Here is a 19,664-nt window from a genome sequence, read left to right on the forward strand (position 1 = left end):
TCTTTATCTCCTCTGCTAGTGCACCTAAAAGCATTTTTTTTCAATGATAAATATTTTAGGAAAATCAAATTGTTCCTAAAAAATAGTATTGCCTATAAATAATGAAGACTTACAAGAGAGACTAATAGTTACTTATTACAACACCACAAAAATAGACTTACACTGACAGCAAAAAGACCCTTTTCATATACGCTCAGGAAAAAATCTTTCACCTGCTGGCTATCTGCATGGTGATTTCGAATCCAATGAGCAAAATGTTCACAATTCATTTTCAGAAGGCTGTACTCTTCAAATCCTAAATTAAAAAAAGGAATTTGTCAGGACGGTGTCTAGACAGTTAACCATTGAACAGTTAACCACTGACCATTGAAAAGTCACCTTAGTGCCAATTGAGTGTCGGGCAATATACAAAAGTTGTCCTGACAACACATAAAAAGGACCATACAAAGCCTACTTTCTAGATGTGTCAAGTTCTTGTACAATTCCACTTATCGTTTTAGAAGTTTTTATTTTTTTAAAGATTTCATAATTTTCATTTTCTTCTTTACTCCTCTAAGCCGGGTACCTCTAAGGGAATACAGCTAAATAGATGTACCAGGTTCATATGCCGATTCCTCTTGCGATATGAAAATAGCAGCATATTCAAGTCCTATAATACAGACCCCTTCCAAGGTGTTGAGAAAAGAATGACAGGACACAGATCCCGTGTAGCATTAGGGCCGTTTCATTAGAATAAAAAACTTTTTAAAAGCAAATTGAGAAAGGGGTAGCCCCCTCCCCCCTAATATATAATATAATTTTTGTGTTGTTCAATGTTGTTCTTTACTTACAGTCGAAAATTTTTTTTTAATTTTAATTTCTAATCGTTAGTCAGATCATGCTGGGAAATCCGAGGTGGTTTGAGGCCCCCGCCGCCTCTAACAACTCTGCACCCACCCCCTCTCCCAACTCTGCACCCACTGACACTCTTTCATAACAGATGATTCAAAATTATACCTCACTGTACACAATTTCATCAAAAATAACCTAAATAAACATGGTCACTACTAGGACACTACTACTCCCTCTCCCCCCCCCCCCCCGTCTAAGCACAAATAATAAAGGTGTAGACTGAAAATATATGTGGGAACTAAGAAGAACTTGACAACAAGTCCCAAAACTCAATTAGTTTTCATCTGAAGGCTCAGTAAGGTTTAGAAAATTAGGCCATTGAAACGTACTCCTTTTGGTATCTTACCCCCTCCCTACACACAGATCTATCACCCCTACTTAATATTGCATAACTGCATTATGAAGTAAATCACTTCAGTTAAATACAGGATTAAAATAGACGCCCAAAACATTTTTTTCTATAAGAAGTAAGATGTTCACGTTGCAGTAACGTTGTGGACATTACTGACATTTCTACACGGAAAAATCTTGCCAGACAATTTGATCCCCGCTTAAAGGAAATTCTTTTCAAAAACGTTGTCTCCTCTGAAAATTCCCCCACAACAATCCTCCTCCCTCCCTGCATAAAACTCACCCGCGAAAAATTTATAACTTTAAAGTTGTCTTAACATTTATTCATTCATTTATATTAGTACCTTTTGTATGTTTGTTTTCTATGATTGTGTATTTAATTTCTATTCGTTTTGGCTTTCCATTATTCTTTAATAGAAATTTTTATCGTTTTGAGTTTGAATTATTATAGATTTTTATTTTCGCCTATATAGAGTTTAACATGACCTTAACTTTTCTTTGAAAAACTTCGTTTTCGGAAAGTTTTTTTATTAGTTGCTAATAAAAACCTTCAACACCTCAGAAAGATTTCTTAAATAGTTTCTGACCGATGAAGAGTCAAAAGAGGTAAACCTTATCTATTTTACATATAAGCAAAGTCGGAAATGGCGAGATAAGGGCGGGGATATTGGAGAGTGCACAGACCCAGGGCTCCCTTTGGGGCCTTCAATCGTACAAATTGACATCTTTTATCTTCAAGCACTATAGCATGTCCAATGAAATGTGTGCTTTTTTATTTTTCTTATTTGTGTAGGATAGATTGGAGGGGTACAGACTAACGTCTCTCATTGGACCCACCAGGCAAACACATGAAAAAAACTTTGTAAGACTCGATCAGGCGCAACACCAGTCTCATTTTGTAATCAACAACCACACTGATTTTGATTTACCAGTTTTTATGAGAGCCAAAAGTAGAGTTCTGGGTTCCATTTCTAAAGAGGCCGGTTCCTTGGCACCTTTAGGTACTTGCCAAGGCTATTACCTAAGACACTCTTGAGGTTAAACGAACTTTATCAAGGCAATCCCCTAAGGCACTCTTGAGGTTGAACGAACTTCATGAAGGATATCCCCTAAGGCACTCTTGAGGTTTAACAAACTATCAAGGTCACTCCCTAAGGCACTCCTGAGTCACTGAACTCTTAGAGTGACTTGCAATTAGAAAATAATTACGTAGTGAAAATCTAAAGCACTTAAATTAAATTGCTTTTATAATTACAGTAACACCCTACTACCAGTACTTCCGAAATCATTTGACAATTGCTTAGCAAACATCTTAGACCATTACGCAATCAAAACATTCGCTTGAGATGGGGATAGGGCCCCGCTTGAAATCTTGGCTTTGCTAGAGAAAAATTACTAGTACCTTTATCAACATATAAATCGGGTCACGATAATTACGATAATGGTTGTTCCCAATTCTTGAACATTCACAAAAAAATTGAGGAAGGGCGAAGCTGAAGTATCCATAATAAGTATAATGCTACATTTAAATGCAATCTGGCTTGAAAGCAAAGCATTTAATTGTTAATTCATAAGGTGATATGTGAGCTTTTTTAACTTTGAGAAGTTTTTTTGACGTTTTTTAATGGGGGGGGGGGGTATGTGGCCAATTCATATTCATCACGATACTGTATCTATTCATTTTTTTACTTCGAGACATTTTTTTGACTTTTTTTTAAGTGATGGGGGAGTATGCAGCCAAGTCATATTCATTACAATACCATGTCTATCCATTTCTTGTTCACAATCAGAATTTTTTTTAAATGGGGGTATAGACCATGTCATACTCACAATACATTTTCTACTAATAATCATGTTAAACCTTGGGTTCAAAAATTTGGAGCAAATATGGGGGGGGGGGGAGATGTAGACCCAGTCGTGATAATTATGGTAAATGCATGTTTTCATTTCTAGAACATTCACAAAAAATGAGGAAGGGCGGATCTGTTGTATGCATAAAGGGTGTACTACTAATACTCATGACAATGTGTCCGCAGATGATAGAACAATCCAAAACCGGAAATAGTTACCTTTTATTTAAAACTATAGAAGTTGTCTGTCTTCCAATTGACTCCCCCCCTCTAATGCTCTTTGATGATTGACCTCTCAGATGATTGAACAATCCAAAACCGGAAATAGTTACCTTTTATTTAAAACTGTAATTATAAAAGCAATCTAATTTAAACGCTTTAGATTTCCACAATGCAATTATCTTCTAATTGCATGCCACTGTAAGAGTTCAGTGACTCAAGAGTGCCTTAGGGAATGGCCTTTATAGAGTTCGTTCAACCTCAAGAGTTCCTTAGGGGATGGCCATGATAAAGCTCATTCAATCTCAAGAGTGCTTTAGGGGATGGCCTTGATAAAGTTCGTTCAACCTCAAGAGTGCCTTAGGAAATATCCTTGACAAGTGCCTTGGAAAGATGCCAAGGAACCGGCCTCTATAAAAATGGAACCTAGGAATCTACTGCCAAACACTATTTGTGACATATCTACTTAATGTGTTTTGGAAGTTGCTTCTCAATTGCATTGTTAGGCAAAAATTAGTAACCAAGAAGCTCAAGCTCCTAAAATACCAACTATAGAGGAAATTAGACACGAAATTGGAAAAATGTGCGCAGTAAACTTTGATTTAGCAGTCTTTTATAACTGATTAAGTTTTTGCTTCAATGATTAAATAATCCATCATTTTGGAAAATTTTTGAACAATCACGAGTCAAATAAGGTAAAACTTGCAAATTGTTTTTGACGTGTTTTGACTTTGAAAAGACATATTTAAGTTTTAAAGCATTCAAACCACGAAAAATGAAATATAGTTCTTTAAATTGGCGGATTGGAAACTCACAGCCATACATGTCTCAAACAATGAAGAACACACAGGCATTGAATGTTTCATTAGAAACTCATAACGCCATCAAATAGTTTTACGGCAGATTCCACGTCGGATTATTATAGTTAACAATGATAAGAGACAGAGCTTCGTGACGTTTTTTTTATGTATTTAATCATAATTACGGACGGGAAATGGCCCATTTAGGTGTGTATTTTGAAAATTCAGAACATTGGTAACAATTCACAAGGTGACCTACAATAAATCAATCAAAGTAACCAACCTATTTAGCAGTGTGTTAACCTAGTAGGCATACCAAGCCAAGAAGCCAAGAAAAAACGCGAAATTTACCAGGCTTACCAAATAGCCTACCTTAACCTTAAATTTTCTTTCTAAGATAGGACTAGGTCTAGCAAACAGTCCCTCATTCATAATGTGATAAATGAGCATACCTCAAAATGTGTCTTTGCCCAATTGAACGCAGATCCTTATAGTTCAATCAAACTTCAGTCACTAGTAGGCTAATATTAGAAAATGTTGATTGAGGTACGCTAACAAACTCACTTTGAGTGCAGCGCTTTGCACAGCACATACCCCTATGAAAGCTTAAATTTTAACTATCTTCCACGAGTAAGAAATGTCAAGCAAAATCCATAAGAAATGAAATTCTTACTAATTAATTTCAAGTGTATTAATTTCGCAGAATTCTGTCAACTTTCTATAGGGATAAGACTTATGTCCTACCCATTTTTAATTCTATTAGCAACTAAAATTTAAAATAACTAACAACTTTACAAACACGGAACAGAAATTGCTAATGGGCGGGACCTAATTCTTAAAATTTGGCGAGGTGGAACAAACTCCTCAAAGGATATGGAACAAAAACTTAATCAGTGTGGCAGGGTTGCTATCGGTGACAATTTCGTGCCACTTTTGGTACTTTTTTTTAAACGGCAGTTTTCGGGAAACGTGACAATATTGTAACACTTTTTAGCAAAATTGGCACTTTTTTTCTAAGTAGCACATTTTTACAAAAAAAAAAATTTTCAGACAAAAACCGGAAGAAAAACTGTCAATGTAGATATGCATCGATATCCTTTTTTCTTTCATTTTTCCATCTCTCTGTTTTCAAATTCAGAAACGCTCTATTGCTATGTTAATGCTCCATCATATTAATCCATCATATTAATGATGGATTGCTATGTTAATGCTCCGCTCTATTGCTATGTTAATGCTCCATCATATTAATCCATCATATTAATCCATCATAAATATCTTAATTTATAGTCTAATTGCGTGGCTACTAAAGGAACAATGAGCATTTTTTTCTGTTTTTCTTTTCTTTTTTTTTTTGGCAATTGACATTTTTTCTGATAACAAGTATCATTCATTACGATCGTAGCTTTCAAATGTGAAACTTAAGTCCATTTTTGGATCGAAAAATAAACTATTACTGTAAAATCTGAGCTAATAAGGGTTTTTGACAGTAAACTCTAGTTTTTTGTAAGAAAATTATGGAAAATACAATTCTCTGGTTCAAATTTGAAACTTAAGTCCATTTTTGGATCGAAAAATAAAACTATTTCCGTAAAATCTGAGCTAATAAGGGTTTTTGACCATAAACTCTAGTTTTTTGTAAGAAAATTATGGAAAATACAATTCCCTGGTTCAAATGTGAAACTTAAGTCCATTTATGGATCGAAAAATAAAACTATTTCTGTAAAATCTGAGCTAATTAGGGTCTTTGACCGTGAAGTCTATTTGTTTTGTAAGAAAATTATGAAAAATACAATTCTTTTGTTCAAATTTGAAACTTAAGTCCTTTTTATGATCGAAAAATAAAATTATTCCCGAAAAATCTGAGTTAATAAGTGTTTCTGACTGTAAACTCTAGTTTCTTGTAAGAAAATTATGGAAAATACAATTTTCTGATTCAAATGTGAAACTTAAGTCCATTTTTGGATCGAAAAATAAAAACTCTATCCGTATAATCTTAGCTAATTAGGGTTTTTGACCATAGACCTTATTTGTTGTAAGAAAATTATGGAAAATACAATTCTCTGGTTCAAATGTGAAACTTAAGTCCATTTATGGATCGAAAAATAAAACTATTTCCGTAAAATCTGAGCTAATTAGGGTTTTTGACCATGAACTATAGTTTTTTTTGTAAGAAAATTACGGAAAATACAATTCTCTGGTTCAAATGTGAAACTTAAGTCCATTTTTGGATCGAAAAAAAAACTATTTCTGTAAAATCTGAGCTAATAAGGGTTTTTGACCGTAAACTCTAGTTTTTTGTAAGAAAATTATGGAAAATACAATTCCCTGGTTCAAATGTGAAACTCAAGTCCTTTTTTGGATCGAAAAATAAAAATATTTGACTTTTCTGAGCTGGATTTCTTAGCCTTTCATAGGTGTGTTGTCTGAAACCTATGATTTGGGATGGCTGGTTTCTATTTCTGACTTTTCTGAGCTAGATTTCTTAACCTTTAATAGGTGTGTGTTGTCAGAACATTATGATTTGGGGTGTGTAATTTGCTATTTCGACTTTTCTTAGCCAGATATCTTAGTATTTTGTTGGCGTGTGTTGTCTAAAACCTATGATTTGGGATGGTTAGTTTGCTATTTCTGGTTTTTATTAGCTAGTTTTCTTAGTCTTTCGTAGGTATGTGTTGTCTGAAATCTATAAAAATAAACTATTTCAGTTAAATCTGAGCCAACAATGGTTTTTGACCGCAAACTCTAGTTTTGTGTAAGAAAATAATGGAAAATACATTTCTTTGACTCATAGGTGGAACTTAAGTCCAGTTATGAATCGAAAAATAAACTAGTTCTGTAAAATCTGAGTTAATAGGGGTTTTTGACCGTAAACTCTAGTTTTTTTTGTAAAAAAATTATGGAAAATACAATTCTATGGTCCAAATGTTAAAATTAGTTTAAGTTATTTATCGAAAAATAAACCGTTTCCGTATAATTTGATATAATAAGGGTTTTTTGACCGTAAAAACTAGTTTTGTGTAAGACAATAATGAAGAATACAATTCTCTGATTAAAATTGAAAACCTAAGTCTTATTTTGGATCGAAAAATAAAACTATTTCCATAAAATCTGAGCTAATAAGGGTTTTTGGCCGTAAACTCTAGTTTCTTGTAAGAAAATTTTGGAAAATACAATTCTCTAGTTCAAATGTGAAACTCAAGTCCAGTTTTGGATACTCATAATGATCAGGACTGATGGTTATAATTCAATTTTTTTTTCATAAAAACAAACGAATTTTTTTTAAACTTCGAAATTATTCAACTTTATTTTTTTTGTAGTTATCTTAAAATGACAAAATATGCTTACGGCTGTAAAAATTGTACTCTATGATTGCTCAGAGACATGATTTAGCTTTCCAACTGGTATTCCTTGTCCGGATATCGGCATGAACTAGTCTATTGTATGCAATAAATAAGTATTTTTAACACAGTAGAACGATTAACACATTAGTCATATCTTTAAAAAGTGAAGATGGAGCAATTGAATAAAGTGTGTTCACATAACAAGCTTATTATAGCATTGAATGCCGACAAGGAGAAGTATTTAAACTATGAAACAAGTACAAGTGGTAGCACTATTGGAAATGTATGCATGCATTGTCATGACAGTAAGGAATTAAATTTCTTTGGAATACCGAAAAAATTCAATTCTTATGTTTGTGGTTATGCGAGATTGAGATCTTCAGAGATGATTGCACTCAAAGAGAATGCCAACATAAAAATAATCGTTGATGATAGAGGACAACGCCTTGCTACTCTTGCATGTAACACAGTACCTACTAATACATCCAATCGTCACCTGTCGGGTATTAGCATTCAACGGAAGGTCAATAAAAGAAAGGCCTACTCTTCTACTAATATAGTAAACCATATCTTGTCTACGTGCCGAAACTGTTACCTATGTAAAAATAATGTGATAATAGACAGTGAAATTGCCAGAAAAATAAAAAGGGCATTGTCAGAAAATATCACTATGGAATATTAAGATGAATCGATGAAAAACAAAGCACCAGAAAACGATATTGCCAATCATCAAAAAACCAATTAATCAACTAATAACCAGGACGAAGAAGCATATTGAGGTTGTCCAGAAGACCCCAGTGAAAATCGTTTACGAATCAAAATCGAATAGGAATAGTTCTTATGATAATGAACTAAGTAAAAACTATAGCTACAATACCAAGAGAGAACATGGTGAACTATTTTATGGAGCAGATTCAAAATGTTTAAAGTTAATCATTGATATTAATAATGTATCATAATATATTTTTTGTATTAATATTCTACATAGCATTATTTCATTAAAAATATACTATGCATTACATTGTTATGTGTTCATTATTTTTAGAGTAAGCTAGCATATCAAACGTTTAGAATGTCTAAAATAAAACGTCGGAGATGTAAGAAAAGGAATTTGCATACATCTATTGTCAAACACATGGGGTAACATACACAAAATCTTGGTATTAGAATGAAAAAATTAAATATCACCATCTGTTATTGGATATGTCATTATGAAAAAATTGTAATTAAGTAAGTAACAAACTCTTTCTTAAATTCACCTCTTGGATGTACATTACAGAAATTTAATTAAGGAAATTATGAAAAAAATAATTGTAAGTGAGTAACAAATTCTTTCTTGAAGTCACCTCTTGGATGCACAATGCAGAAATTTCATTTAAGAAATTATAAAAAATTGTAAGTAAGTAACAAATTCTTTCTTGAATTCACCTCTTGGATAAATAAAAAAGACATTTCATTAAAGAAATTATGAGAAAATTCTAAGTAAGTAACAATATCTTTCTTGAAGTCTCCTCTTGGATACGCAATACGATACGGAAATATCATTCAAGAAATTATGAGAAAATCCCAGGTAAGTAACAATCTCTTTCTTGAAGTCCCCTCTTGGATACGCAATACGGAAATTTCATTCGAGAAATTATTAAAAAAAAATGGACAGTAAGTAACAAACTCTTTATTGATTTCACCTCTTGGATACAAAAAAAAAACATTTCATTCAAGAAATTATGACAAAATTCTAAGTAAGTAACAAACTCATTCTTGAAATCGCCGTTTGCATGCACAATACAGAAATTTCATTCTATGGAACCACTACACGTGATCAAATACGTTTTGAATCTACATACTATTTGCTTGCCTTTCCTTGGTACCTTTCCAAACGAGCGGGGATTCCCCACTGGTTCCTACACATTGCAAAAAAGTGAGCAGTACGAACGGGGATTCCCCACACAAGTTTGTATCTACTCCACGTGTAAAACCAGACTGTTTTTTTAGAGAACACCCATTTTTTGGGGCCAATCAGAGACAGAGGAGGTTGCTCAATATATGATAACTTGATTGGTTATTGGTTACACACCGCGAGGGCGACAAAACGTGGAGTTGAAACAAACTTGTGTGGGGAATCCCCGTTCGTACTACTCACTTTTTTGCAATGTGTAGGAACCAGTGGGGAATCCCCGCTCGTTTGGAAAGGTACCAAGGAAAGGCAAGCAAATAGCATGTAGTTTCAAAACGTGTTTGATCACGTGTAGAGGTCCCATAGAATGAAATTTCTGTATTGTGCATGCAAACGGTGAATTCAAGAATGAGTTTGTTACTTACTTAGAATTTTGTCATAATTTCTTGAATGAAATGTTTTTTTTTGTATCCAAGAGGTGAAATCAATAAAGAGTTTGTTACTTACTTTCCATGTTTTTTTAAATAGTTTCTTGAATGAAATTTCCGTATTGTGTATCCAAGAGGGGACTTCAAGAAAGAGATTGTTACTTACCTGGAATTTTCTCATAATTTCTTGAATGATATTTCCGTATCGTATTGCGTATCCAAGAGGTGACTTCAAGAAAGATTTTGTTACTTACTTAGAATTTTGTCATAATTTCTTGAATGAAATGTCTTTTCTGTTTATCCAGGAGCCGAATTCTAGAAATAATTTCTTACTTACTTATAATTTTTTTTATAATTTCTTAAATGAAATTTCTGCATTTTGTATCCACGAGGTGACTGCAATAAAGAGTTTGTTACTTACTTACAATTTTTTTTTCATAATTTCTTGAATTAAATTTCTGTATTGTGTATCCAAGAGGTGAATTGAAAAAAGTTTGTTACATACTTACTTAAATTTTTTCATAATGACATATCCAACAACGGATGTTGATAATTAATTTATTCATTCTAATACGAAGATTTTGTGAATGTTATCCCATGTGTCTGACAATAGATGTATGCAAATTCCTTTTCTTACATCTCCGACATTTTATTAGACATTCTAAACGTTTGATATGCTAGCTTACTCTAAAAATAATGAACACATAACAATGTAATGCAAAATATATTTTTAATGAAATAATGCTATGTAGAATATTAATACAAAAAATATATTACGATACATTATTAATATCAATGATTAACTTTAAACATTTTGAATCTGTTCCATAAAATAGTTCACCATGCTCTCTCTTGATATTATAGTTATTTTCTTCTCTTAGTTCATAATCAGTAGAATAATCATTATTTCATTTTGAGTCATACACAATTTTTACTGGTGTGTCATCAACAGGCTCAATATACATTTCGTCTTTGGTATTATTTGGTTCATTGATTGTTTGATCAATGGCAGTAACGTTTGCTGGTGCTTTGTTGTTCATCGATTCATCTTTATATTCCATAGTGATATTTTCTGACAATGTCCTTTTTATTTTTCTGGCAATTTCACTGTCTATTATCACATTATTTTTACACAGGTAACAGTTTCGGCACGTAGACGAGATGTGGTTTACTATATTAGTAGAAGAGTAGGCCTTTCTTTTATTGATCTTCCGTTGAATGCTAATACCCGACAGGTGACGATTGGATGTATTAGTAGGTAATGTGTTACCTGCAAGAGTAGCAAGGAATTGTCCTCTATCATCAACAATTATTTTTATGTTGGCATTCCCTTTGAGTGCAATCATCTCTGGAGATCTCAATCTCGCATAACCACCAACATAAGAGTTGAATTTTTTCGGAATTCCAAAGAAATTTAATTCCTTACTGTCATAATAATGCATGCATACATTTCCAATAGTGTTACCACTTGTACTTGTTTCATAGTTAAAATACTTCTCCTTGTCGGCATTCAATGCTATAATAACCTTGTTATGTGAACACACTTTATTAAAATGTTCCATCTTCACTTTTTTTTAAAAGATATGACTTATGTGTTTATCGTTCCACTGCGTAAAAAATACTGATTTAATACGTGCAATATACTAGGTCGTGTCAGTAACCAGACAAAGGATACTCGTGGGAAAACCACATCTTTTCTCTGAGCAATCATAGAGTTGAATTTTTGGAATCGTAAAAATATTTCTTCATTTACGATACGTAAAAAAAATAAAAAAATAAAGTTAAATAATTTAAAAGTTTAAAAAAAATAGTTTGTTTTTATGAAAAAAATATTGAATTAGAACTATCAGTCCTGATCATTATGAGTATCCAAAACTGGACTTAAGTTTCACATTTGAACAAGAGACCTGTATTTTCAATAGTTTTCGTATAAGAAACTAGAGTTAACGGTCCAAAAACCTTAATAGCTCATATTTTTTGGAAATAATTTTATTTTTCTATCCAAAATTAGACTTTAAGTTTCACATTTGAATCAGAGAATTGTACTCTTCATAATTTTCTTACAAAAAACTAGAGTTTACGGTCAAAACCCTTATTAGCTCAAATTTTACAGAAATAGTTTATTTTTCGATCCATAACTGGACTTAATTTTCACATTTGAACCAGCGAATTGTATTTTCCATAATTTTCTTACAAAAAAAACTAGAGTTTACGGTCAAAAACCCCTATTAACTCAGATTTTACAGAACTAGTTTATTTTTCTATTCATAACTGGACTTAAGTTTCACCTATGAGTCAACGAAATGTATTTTCAATAATTTTCTTACACAAAACTAGAGTTTGCGGTCAAAAACCCTTATTAGCTCAGATTTTACAGAAAAAGTTTATTTTTATAGGTTTCAGACAACACATACCTACGAAAGACTAAGAAACCTAGCAAATAAAAGCCGGAAATAGCAAACTAACCATCCCAAATCATAGGTTTTAGACAACACACACCTACGATATACTAAGAAATCAGACTATGAAAAGTTGGAAATAGCAAATTGAACACTCCAAGTCATAAGTTTCTGACAACAAACACCTATGAAAGGTTAAGAAATCTAGCTCAGAAAAGTCAGAAATAGAAACCAGCCATCCCAAATCATAGGTTTCGGACAACACACACCAATGAAAGGCTAAGAAATCCAGCTCAGAAAAGTCAAATAGTTTTATTTTTCGATCCAAAAAAGGACTTAAGTTTCACATTTGAACCAGAGAATTGTATTTTCCATAATTTTCTTACAAAAAACTAGAGTTTACGGTCAAAAACCCTTATTAGCTAAGATTTTACGGAAAAAGTTTTATTTTTCGATCCATAAATGGACTGCAGTTTCACATTTGAACCACAGAATTGTATTTTCCCTAATTTTATTACATAAACCTAGAGTTTGCGGTCAAAAACACTTGTCATTTCAGATTTAACAGAAATAGTTTATATTTTTCGATCCAAAAAAGGATTTAAGATTCAAATTTGAATCAGTAAATTGTATTTTCCATAATTTACTTACAAAAAACTAGAGTTTACGGTCAAAAACCCCAAGTAGCTCAGATTTTACGGAAATAGTTTTATATTTCGATCCATAAATGGAATCAAGTTTCAGATTTGAACCATAGAATTGTATTTTCCATAATTTTCTTACAAAAACTAGATTTTAATGTCGAAAACCCTTATTAGCTCAGAATTTACGAAAATGGTTTTATTTTTCGATCTAAAAATGGACTTAAGTTTCACATTTGAACCAGAGTATTTTATTTTCCAAAATTTTCTTAAAAAAAACGAGTTTAAGGTCAAAAACCCTTATTAGCTCAGATTTTACGGAAATAGTTTTATTTTTCGATCCTAAAATGGACTTAAGTTTCACATTTGAGAGCTAAGATCGTAATGAATGATACTTGTTATCAGAAAAAATGTCAATTGCCAAAAAAAACAGAAAAAAATGCTCATTGTTCCTTTAGTAGCCACGCAATTAGACTATAAATTAAGATATTTATGCATACTTTCATCTAACTACGACTAAGTTTGTTAAATGTGAGCTAAAATCCAAATTAATGCGAAACTTAAAATTTCTCCCCAAGAAAATATTTGAATACGATTTGGCTGTATATAAATTCTAAGTTTCTGGCTAGAATTACACAAACCCCGTCTTAATCACCAAGCTTTTGTTTTCTTAATTCAGATAAGACACGTTTGAAGTCTGGTTCCAAAAAGGACCCTTTCTGTAGTTATAAACACAGGTGGCTTTAGACCGGAAAAAAGATTTTTGATAATGGGAAAACGGATATTTTTGAACGAAATAACTAAAACTAAGGAAATAAACTCGTAAACATAGGAGGGGGGGATGTAGGTTTACATAGTGGAAAAAAGTGCGTATTTTACGTTTTCTAACGACTATACTCATCATATTGTAGGGTTTGTATTGTTGGAGGGGAGGGGGGCTATGTCCCACTGAAATTTGAATTTACTAGTGGAGTGGTAAAATGATTTTATTTGGAAATAAATTAAGAAATTTAGTAAACTGTATTCACATTGTAAATTGATGTATCCGTTGCTTCAAAGTTAATAATATTTAGTGTACTATCCATAGTGTGTTAAATCATAATGAAAATTTAATTGTAATGCACGAGCATTTTATACAAAATCTCAAGGACGAATAAAAAATCACTCCTTTTATTTTTAACCAATCACCAGTCGAGTTATCGTATATTAAGGAACCTCCGCTGTCTCAGATTGGACCCCAGAAAAACAGATGTTGCCTCAAATAACAGTCTGATTGAGATATATAATTTCGAATATACTGTCAAATCATATTAGACCACATTATACCTTGCCAGCTTTTTTGCAATGTCCATGTGATACTGTAGTGCCTCAGACGTGGGTTTTCTTGTATGGTTCTTGTGTAATTCCATGTGCAATTGATATTAATAGCAAAAAAAATCAGTCTAATTCTCTTATACAACCTTGACTATAGTTTGAAAACATATTTTTAATCACGTGCAGAGGTCCCAATAACATTGGAAGGAACGTAATCTACCCAAATTCCATAGATACGTGCTCTGGAAATGTTTTCCTATAGCTTCACGCAAATAGCATGGTAATTCCTATAGCTTCACGCAAAATGGAAGGCCATGTGAGAGGATACTCACTCTCTTCAAAAAGGTGTCTAGCTTCACGCAAATAGTATGGGAATTCCTATAGCTTTATGCAAATTCCATAGATGCATTCTACTAATATCCACTGAGCTCACTGGTGTCCCGCAAGAATATCCAGTGACCAGCGACACAAAAATGCGCTCTAACATTTCCGTTCATATTTTTCATATTTCTTCTTTCAACCCTTGGAAATGAACGAATGAATGGACATACATACCCATCATACTAAAAGCAAAATGATGAAAAAAAATCCACTATCTTAAATCCAATGCAATCATTAGCAAAATCACAATCTAATTTCACTTTTTTTCTTACTTAAATTTATGTTGAATCGTTACATAAACTGAATTCGGACGCACTTTCTCATTTTAGTTATTTCATTCCCATTAATTTTTGATTGTAAATGTGTTTTCACACTGATACTCTACATGCTCGTTTTTTTATTCGAAAGGTGCTTTCATATTGATACTTAAAATGCTCGTTGACTATTCCTACGCTCTAGTCTCTGGAAACGTCGGAAATAAAAATTTACCGGCAGTGGCGGGAGTTCTCGAGAAACTAATTCTATTTAGGTTCTGATAAACAGATTATATGATATAGCTGTCTTATTGAAGTCATTTTTGTCAACTATTTCGTAATTTTGCAATAATTTGTAGGCTCGTAGATGATGAAACAGCCAAGCAGCTCACAGTTCTTGAGCGGGTCCAAATCCAGTTTTTATGTAGTACAAGTTGAGGATCGACCGCAATTCAAAGAAGGAAAGAATAAGAAAAGCAACATTCCCATTTTGATTTGTCATATTTCTTTTTTAAAACCTTGGCGATGTTAAATGTTTGTTGCATTGTTTCATAAATTGAATTTGGATGCACTTCCTCCTTTTAGCTTTATCCTGGTCACGAAGTTCAGAGTGTATTAAATCATAATTTCCTTAAATTTTGTCTCCCATATACCTCAGCAGGAGGATATCCTAAAGTTTTTGCCAAATAAATTATTTGAAAGAGTTAGTGTCTGATCGACTATTAGTTGTATTTATCAAAGTGTCATCAATAGCTACGATCTATGTTCGTGGCTTTCTCTTTAGAATTTTCGGAGAAAAAAAAAGTTTCAAGTACCCAAACGCACTGTAATAATCCAGATAGTCCGTTTTGTGGAAAAACTGGATGAAAAAGTCTCAATGTAGACGAGTATTGCGGTCCCTTTTTTCCGTTTTTTTCAAAAGAAAAAAGGCTGACGGCTTTTCCTCTTTTCTTTTTTCGTTCCTTTTTCACACTATGAGCAAAGACTACTCGGAAAAAAATAGAAGAAAGTACTCTGTGGGACGAATTCCCATTTTATACAGTAAGCACCATTTGTGTTTTAATGGGTTTTTAGGGGGGGCTGGAAAGTTGACAAGAGTGGAAGTGCTGCACATAGCGGAGAATCAGTAGTACCTAAGTAAAATCAATATTACCTTTTTATAGTTGATAGATGGCATTAGAGCCGACTTTTCAGGTTGGAGAATTTAAAGATGCGGAAAACCACGGGGAGGTCATTCCAAGCGGATTGGCCAATATTTTCAATTTGAAAAGCTGGTTGATACCAGCGCGGGTGACGCAAAGCGTCGTGAGCGGAAAGTTTTTGGAAAATGACACTGTTTATACGAAGATGACACTATGTTGCCACCCAAAGTGGTATAAAAAAAAACCTGTTGAGTGTCAACCCTGCAATGTGACAACAATCGTGAAACTTGCGCGATCAAGATTTTACCCATAATCTTGTAATAACCAAAAGAAAAATGGTAGGAAATCCCAGTTTTCTGGTATGAGTATACCTAAGATGGAGCCAGGAGGCAAAGAATATTTTCATTTTAAATGTCCTTGGTAATTTAAAAATAAATATAAAAATATTTAGCATTATTCGTTCATGCGATCGTTAGTACAGAAACAGGGCAACACACTTATGTTTATGAAACTGGAGTGAGGTGGACCAAAGAACCTCACCTGGCTGTACTGAAGATCTTAGAGACTGCAGATTCTTGCATGGACCTGATTTCAGAGAGGCTTAAGATGCAAACCTTTCTATTGGTTTAAATCAACCAATAAAGCCGTAATTTTATACAGTCTGTTTGCCAATTTTTTGGCTCTTATCCCTGGGGCTGTCCTTACCATCATAGCATCCCTTAGACGCATATTTTCTTGCCCATTTTTATCTAAACGGATATCCGATGCCACATGGGATTTGGGGCCCACGGAGCTAGGCGGTGCCATAGGAGTAGTAAGGGTGTATAAGATTGAAACTACACATGGAATTACATAAGGAATTGCACAAGAATATGTAGTGTCATTTGACGTATGCATTGTATAAAGCGACCAATCCTTTACCTACAAAGTGGCCAAGCATGTTTTGAAACTATAGTCAAGGTTATATAAGACAACCAGAGTGGTTTTTGAGGCAACATCCGTTTTCTAGGAGCCAATCAGAGACAGCGAAGGTTGCTCAATATACGATAACTGGATTGGTGATTGGATTTGAATAGAAGGAATGGTTTTCATTACAATTCATATTAGTAAGAGAATTGAATTCAGAGAGAATAGTTTATTTGAGAGGATATTAGTAGAGAAAATGAGTGGTGCATTTACGTTATTGGAGATTAATGATGGAGCCGGCAGCAGCAACGATATACGAGTGTCCAATGTGCTATGGATATAACCGAAGGCTGCTGACTATGCCTTGAATGGGACGATATGTATGCTAGATACGTGATATCATTAAGCAGATTTAAAATGGAGGAGCAACTATGTTTTGCTGCGAAACTGAATATTGTGCATATAAATAGACTTCGGGCAGCATTAGATGTGCTAGCGAAATATATTGATGAGAACAAAATACATCAGTGAATATTATTGTTGTAATTATGCTCAATAAAATTGTTTCTAAATCAAAGGTATTTTTCTTTTTATAGTAGACTAGCATATATTTTTTAGAGTAGAAAAAATTCTGGTTAGTCTGAAGTTGGTTGTGAGAGTGTTAGGACTCTAAAGAAGGGATAGATTTGAGAAAGAGTCAATCATTGAGAATCTTGTGCCTATGAAAAAACGTTTGATTCAAGTTGATGACTTTTTAGAACAGATTATTCAAAGGAAGATATTTTCTCAGGGAATGCTTGTCGATATAATGAAAACTGATTCTCCATCATTAGACTATTGTATGAAGCTTTTACGTCGGGGTCCAAATGCATTTACAAAATTTATTGATATATTGATCACAACACGGCAAAATGATATTGTGGATATGCTTTTAAAAATTAGTTTAGAAATTTAGGACTTTTTTCATGAGAAAGATGGCGTTCAAGGATGATTTACTCCTCTCTCTCTATCCCAGTCAATTTTTTTGTTGGTAGCTCAGTTTCATTGTGGCAGTGAGAGTGTCAACACATGAAAAAATGTTCCATACATGCCCGCTATGCATGTACACACTGGGCAGCTGGTCATCATGTGAGAATTGCACAATGATTGATGAGTATGAGGAAAAGTGTAGATTATGCAACCCGTGTAAATTGCATAGAGGATATGTTGTACAAATTAAAGAATGTAATTCCTGTCTTGAAGAGGTGTGTGACTCATCCTAGAGGCCACCTATGCTCCAATTGCCACTATGATAAATGTAATCAGTGGGAGAATACATATCCCGGTATAATTGGAAAGAATCCTAAGCGTGATTTTAGTTTATTGCTAAGAGATTGGTATCGTCGTGGTTTTAGATTGTTCTGGGAGGAAGAGCCGGGTCACCAATTCAACTGTTCGAACAACACAAGAATATAGTTTATACGTCATGTTTGTGAAGACAATGGATCTCATGATTATAAGCCTACTGATTTTTATTTGGCTGTGATGGAGTGTGATTCGACACTTGAGGACACTGTTTGTGCAATTACTTCAAATAAGCAAATTGAAACATGTGAATTCTATAGAATGAATGAGAAAAGTATCATTGACTATGCAAAAAGATATGAAAAGAGTGAAGTTACACTCTATTGTAGAAAATGTGACCCCGAAATTGCAGTACATCAGGATCAGTATACTGTGAATTCGGAAAATCTACCTGCATTAGTTGTTGTCGACAAATACCTAGTAGAAGATGAAATCTAAAGAGTAGAAAAGTCATTTTTATCATGTATATACATTTTTTCATTTATTAATTTCATTTATTAATTAATTATTTCACATACATTTTTAGAACATTTTATTCGTAGGGCACTAAAATCAATATTAAACACGCTTGTAAGTATATTTTCCACTAGAAAGTCGTTCAATCGAGGTAAGTCAACGTAGATGTTGAGAAACTGCTTGTAGGTATAGCCACGACATCTGAACATGAAAAAGAGTAGTGCATGAAAGCCATATGTCTTAGTCATTAAATCCTGTACTCTTCGTTGATTTTGAATAATAGTTTTCCCACTGCTCTCAATAAATTTGCTGATGTATGGAGTATAGAATTTATACGATAGGCCAAGAGGATCAAAAAATTCAATATTCTTTGCTGTTTGAAAGATGCATAGGCAATGGCCGGTCTTCAAATTCGACGGACTGCTATTAGCCACGATTAGTGTATTTTTAACACTTAGAATTTTTTAAATAAAGTCCGAAGGTATGCAACAGGACTTGAGCTGGGACATGTATTGATCAATACTAAATACGTTGATTATTTGGTTTGTTTTCATGGTGCTAGGTCTAGTAGAACACTGCCGTCGGGTGTGATTTCCCAATAGGTTTCAAATTGATTCAATGATATTAGCGTGATACTCTCAGTCAAAGCATCAGCAAATGTACACTCTAAACGTACAGTCCCAGTTCGTAGTATGCTCATATCCTGAGTCCCCGACAAGTCCAAAACAATTACCCATGATCTTTTAAAAAAATTGAATCGGTTATTCCATTTTCACATAGTTGAGAGTCATGATCTAGGGATTGCATGGTCAACTCATACAGATTTCTATAGGATTTTTTATCAAAAGATGGAGTGTACAGTGGAATACCATTCACTTTGCACACAAGGCTAGATAGACCAAAAAAATTAAAATCATGGGGGGATGCAGTCCAGGAACCAATGGTACTGCCACTCTTTACAAAGGCCAAAGCCAATTTTGATGGGATTTCTCCATTGATAAATGATGTATCGCTATAGCTACGAGAGCCGGTCGAAATGTGACGTTGATTGGT

At 33.5% G+C, this 19,664-nt stretch overlaps 1 protein-coding gene across 3 annotated transcripts in view; it reads right to left on the reverse strand.

The window, feature by feature from the left end:
• LOC148952867 (phospholipase A and acyltransferase 3-like) overlaps positions 1-19,664 on the reverse strand; it is a 161,639-nt gene that overhangs the window by 10,774 nt on the left and 131,201 nt on the right. For 2 of the 3 annotated variants that reach the window (XM_089087453.1, XM_089087455.1), the window contains one exon: positions 162-295. In XM_089087453.1, the coding sequence (XP_088943579.1) occupies positions 162-295 (134 nt within the window). The remainder of the gene's footprint in view (positions 1-161; positions 296-19,664) is intronic. The other variant, XM_089087454.1, reaches the window with a different exon arrangement.

This window comes from Artemia sp. Qi Xiang Cuo, chromosome 4, assembly GCF_049724085.1.
Source record: "Artemia sp. Qi Xiang Cuo chromosome 4, ASM4972408v1, whole genome shotgun sequence".
Classification (NCBI taxonomy): domain Eukaryota; kingdom Metazoa; phylum Arthropoda; class Branchiopoda; order Anostraca; family Artemiidae; genus Artemia; species Artemia sp. Qi Xiang Cuo.